Source organism: Wasmannia auropunctata, unplaced genomic scaffold (genome assembly GCF_000956235.1).
Source record: "Wasmannia auropunctata unplaced genomic scaffold, wasmannia.A_1.0 LD336092.1, whole genome shotgun sequence".
Classification (NCBI taxonomy): Eukaryota; Metazoa; Arthropoda; class Insecta; order Hymenoptera; family Formicidae; genus Wasmannia; species Wasmannia auropunctata.
The window spans coordinates 43,925-48,110 of NW_012026798.1; the positions used below are offsets into that span (position 1 = coordinate 43,925).

The window sequence follows — 4,186 nt, forward strand, 5'->3', positions numbered from 1 at the left end:
TCGAGATGTATATAAGACTGTCCGTGTCGGTGTACATGACCTTGCACTTGTCGCGGTACAGTGGCAACATGTACTCGTGGTGAAATTCATACAAGCAGACTTTCGATACGTCGAGTATACACATACCCACGTAAATCGGCTTGTAGAATCGTACCTTGAGTTTACGCAGTTCGACGGCGATTAAATTTTCCGCGAAAACACTGCGGCTGTGAAAATTTGTTTTCGCGATCAGCGCCTCCGCGCCGTGTCTACCCTCCCATATTGTCGCCAGTCTCACGTCGACGTGCTTGCGCACGTTCTCCATGGTCTTACCGAATATCGCGTTATTCATTAGTTTGTACAGATTTTTTTCAAAATCGTTCCTAGCCTCGGTTCTGAATTTCGTATTTAGTTTGATGTACTCGCGAAGCCATGGAGATTGCGCGAATTGCAACACGCGGTAAATCTTCGTTACGCGAAGGCCGTGGCGAGTGCATTGCTGCAGGTTGCGGTAGTGGATGACGTAACGCTTCTTATCGCTGAGCGTCGCGAGGAGCTTATCTTGCCGCGTGCCGGGTGGCTTATCGCGCGTCGGGCAAAAAGGAAGATCAGTGTGCCGATCGTGTAGATATTGAGGATACTCTAGATCGACCTCTAGAATATACCCTGTGGGCGAATCCGAAGCGATCGCGCTCCAGTCAAAGTTCTCGGCATCGTCGACCCATCGAAAGTCGGCATAGGGCAACGGCTGACACATCGCCCAGCCGTACAAATTGTTTACGTCGTAGTACATTAGGTACGACGACGGTTTCGACGGGTCGTACGAAGACATGTATTTATTGTTGGCCCGCGCGTATCTGTTGGAACATTGACTGAGGCCACCGCGTATACCGCGCTCGATAAACAAGACCATATCGATATCGGTGAGCAGTTCGAAATTTACACACGTATGTTTCAGCATGGCGTCCCACGTGAAACCTGGCAACGTGAAATAATGGGCGGGATCGAGTCCGTAACTCGCGACGCAGCTGTCGCGAAAATTTTCAAAAATATCCGCAAGCAACAGGACGTCCGTTTTCAGGTACAGATCGCTGTACTCGCCGAGCGTTCCGATTGGAGAACCGCTGCCACACGTCAACGGCGTGCTCGTAATCGCTCTCGGACACGGTGTCGCCCGTCAGCGAACTGTGAAACGATTCGCGCGGCGGTAAACGCGTATCCTCCAACTTTTCGAAGCGGTCGACGTACTCGTACGGAAAGACGCCTTTTCGCGTCAGTAGATCGAACTGTTCTGCCGACAAATTGCAAAATTCGCGTTGCATTGTCCGTAGTTTATCTTTCGTGAGATACGAAGTCAATTTTTCGAGACTCGAACTGAGAAATTTGAACGAGTCGATAAAGCGCAATGTTATGCGAGTTTTATAATCTTTTTTTTCTTCCGTGCCATTGACCGTTTTCATAAACGCAATATATTTCTCTTTCGTTACCGGAAGTAGTTCTACGTGCCCATCGTAAGCGGTAGCTACTTCCTTGATAATGAAATGCGCGTCGTAACCGGATAGATTGTGAAATATCACGGGAATGCAACGCGAATCTTTGTAGTTCAGATTGCAATTGGAATGCACGGGACCTCTGTATCGTCCGGTCATGTGGCAGTGATCCCGTACCCGCGTGTTTTCCGCCGCGAACGGTTTTTCGCATATGTGACAGTGTGTAGCGTTGTTATATCTTTCGCGTTCGTCGCGCGTCAATTCTGCCATCGGAACGTTAACGGACAGAGCGGACTTTACTTTGTGCGCTAATTCTTTGAGTTCCTCGACAAACCACGCGACGCAATCCTTATCGCGACGACACCGATACATCGATAGCGCGTCGCCGTACGAGCAGTGCACGTAGTATCCGATACTGTGTACCTTGTGATGTTGAGACTCAGGCAGATTCGGATCCATCTTTTCCAGAACGCACTCCAGGTCGGCGTACACGACGAAAGGCATACGTTCCTTGTTGCCGTGTTTGTTGAACGTTAGCCATTTCGCGTCTTCTTTCGGCAGCTCTATCGCACATTTGTTCAGCTCGTTGCAGTCCACGGTGTGGGCATCCAGTCGTTCCTGCGAGCTGAAGTAATGTAGGCATCTGTAAACATAAAATACTTTACTTAATTTTTGTCTTTTTTACAATATTCTATTTTAGTATTTTCCCGATACGTACCGATCGCAGAAGAATTTTTTGTTTTTCTTCTTGCTGAGTTGAGAGCTCACGAGGCGGGACAAATTTTTTATCCACGCGAAGTGGCCGATGCTGCTGTCTCGTTGATCTTTCATGTACAACAGGTTGACATGCTTCTCCATCTTTCGACCAGTCAATCGTATCGGAAAAACAGATAGTACGCCCCTCTCCTTCTCGATACAGTACACGTTTATCGACACGTCGTTTGCACGTTCGAATTTTGTAATGTCCTTCAGAATCATCGGAAACTTGATACCCGCGAACTCGAGCACCGTTGCGTAATGCGGATACGACGACTCCCGTTCCGCGTGTCTTTCCACGGGGTGCAGAGCGGCGACCACCGACCACGCGAAGCACGCGTTGTCCGTCGAGCGCACGTTGATCACCGCTCGTTTCGTCGCTATCTCCCACGGCACTTCGACGCTGCATCCCGCGTGCATCGGATTGTGCTTGTTCACGTTTACAGTCAAGTTGAGGATTCGCGATAACGCCCACCCGCTGTCGCGCTCCTCGAATTCGCCGAATTTCTTCAACGTGGCTTTGACGACATGCTTCTCGTACCATTCGCGCACATCCGACGTTCGATAGAATTCCGCGTTTCGCGAGGGTATGCCTATATTGGCGCGTTTGTCACCCGACGTAAACTCGCCGTTGAACGCGGTGTTCACCTTCACGCTATCGTGTCTCTCTATGGCGTCTCGTACTCGCTCGAGCACTATATCGCCCGCGTCTTCCAAAAATCGTTGCGGCTCGATGTAATCCGTGTTAATTACCGCACCGGTCAGAACGCGATTGTGGAACGCGGTATCGATCTCTCGCCACACGAGTCCCACACTGTGTCCGGCACCCACGTGCACGATTTGTCTCTCCACTCGCACCCTTTCACCAGCGAGTCGGGCGATCCTCGCCACCGCGGACTGTCTACTTCCGGCGGCGAGCCGAGGACGCTTGGCGCGACAGAGTTCTTCGAGCCGCTGGATGCACTCGTCGCATTGTCGCAGCCACGCGAAATACTCCGCCAGAGTGGCGATCTGACGACTCTGCTCCAGCAGTTCGTTTTCCACTTGCTCGAGACGGTCCATGATTTTCTCTATATCGCGTCGCACTCTTCCACGAAATACTTGCACGTGATTTGGCTAACACTGTGGACACGTTCAGTCCATATTTAGAACGCGGTAGTCCTTAAACTCTTCGCCTCCCTGATACACGCACTCTTTTCGAGGGACGATGCACACGTTGCAAAAAGTATCGTCCAGCTCACCACGTTCGTCAAATTCACGCTCCCACTGCAGCCTGTGCTCGTCGATCTGCCGTTTTACAGCGGCGGGATACTTCCACTCGCCGTAGATGTATGGGTCTATCACTAGCAACTCGATGTACCTCTCGCTACCCACGGGAATCGCGATGTACAGATTGGCACGCTCGAGCTTTTCGACGGTTCGCTTCGCCCAGTAGTACCTGTTCTCCACACGACTGAAATCTACGTACTGATCGTTCCGAATTTTTTCGTTCCAACGTTCGTACTCGAACCACCTTCCGTAGTCCTCGTACGCTTTCTCGCGAAACTACGCGTACACTTTTCGTTTCGCGTGATGGGGCCACTCATGCACGCGGGCTCTTGGTTGACTGTGACTCCCTGTCTCGCGAAGCGTTCACCAGTTTCACGTATTCCTAGTTCCCGATCGCGTAAAAACTGCACCGGCGATACGTGTCGCACGATACGGTCTCTCCATGCGAATCACGGAGAACGCACGGAACATTGAACACCTCCCAGCTTAACCTTATCTTCTTCATGTCTCGTTCGCGCTAATGTTTTTTACGTGTTCTGATTGGTGCACATTGGACACATGCTGCAAGGAATTATCACATACGTCCTCACATGGCAGTTGGAGCAGTATTGGCCACTTAGCACTTGTTCGTAATCGATTTCGTGTTTCAACACTAGATTCGTTCCTCCGAGCTCAGTGTCCCTCAGACGAAT

General features: G+C 50.8%; 2 protein-coding genes across 2 annotated transcripts; both read right to left on the minus strand.

Moving 5' to 3' along the window:
* Positions 1–4: 4 nt before the first annotated feature.
* Positions 5–958, minus strand: LOC105463044 (the record flags this gene model as incomplete). The annotated part of the gene is made up of 1 exon (XM_011710061.1): positions 5–958. A coding segment is annotated over exon 1 (936 nt), but the record flags the coding sequence as incomplete, so codon positions are not given.
* A 62-nt stretch (positions 959–1,020) lies between these two features.
* LOC105462826 lies at positions 1,021–3,882 on the minus strand. Its single transcript, XM_011709674.1, has 2 exons — positions 2,188–3,882; positions 1,021–2,112 (listed from the first exon to the last, which is right to left on the minus strand). Exons 1-2 carry the CDS (start codon positions 3,285–3,287, stop codon positions 1,023–1,025), a joined length of 2,190 nt encoding a protein of 729 aa, XP_011707976.1. The 5' UTR covers positions 3,288–3,882; the 3' UTR covers positions 1,021–1,022.
* Between the last annotated feature and the right edge of the window lie 304 nt (positions 3,883–4,186).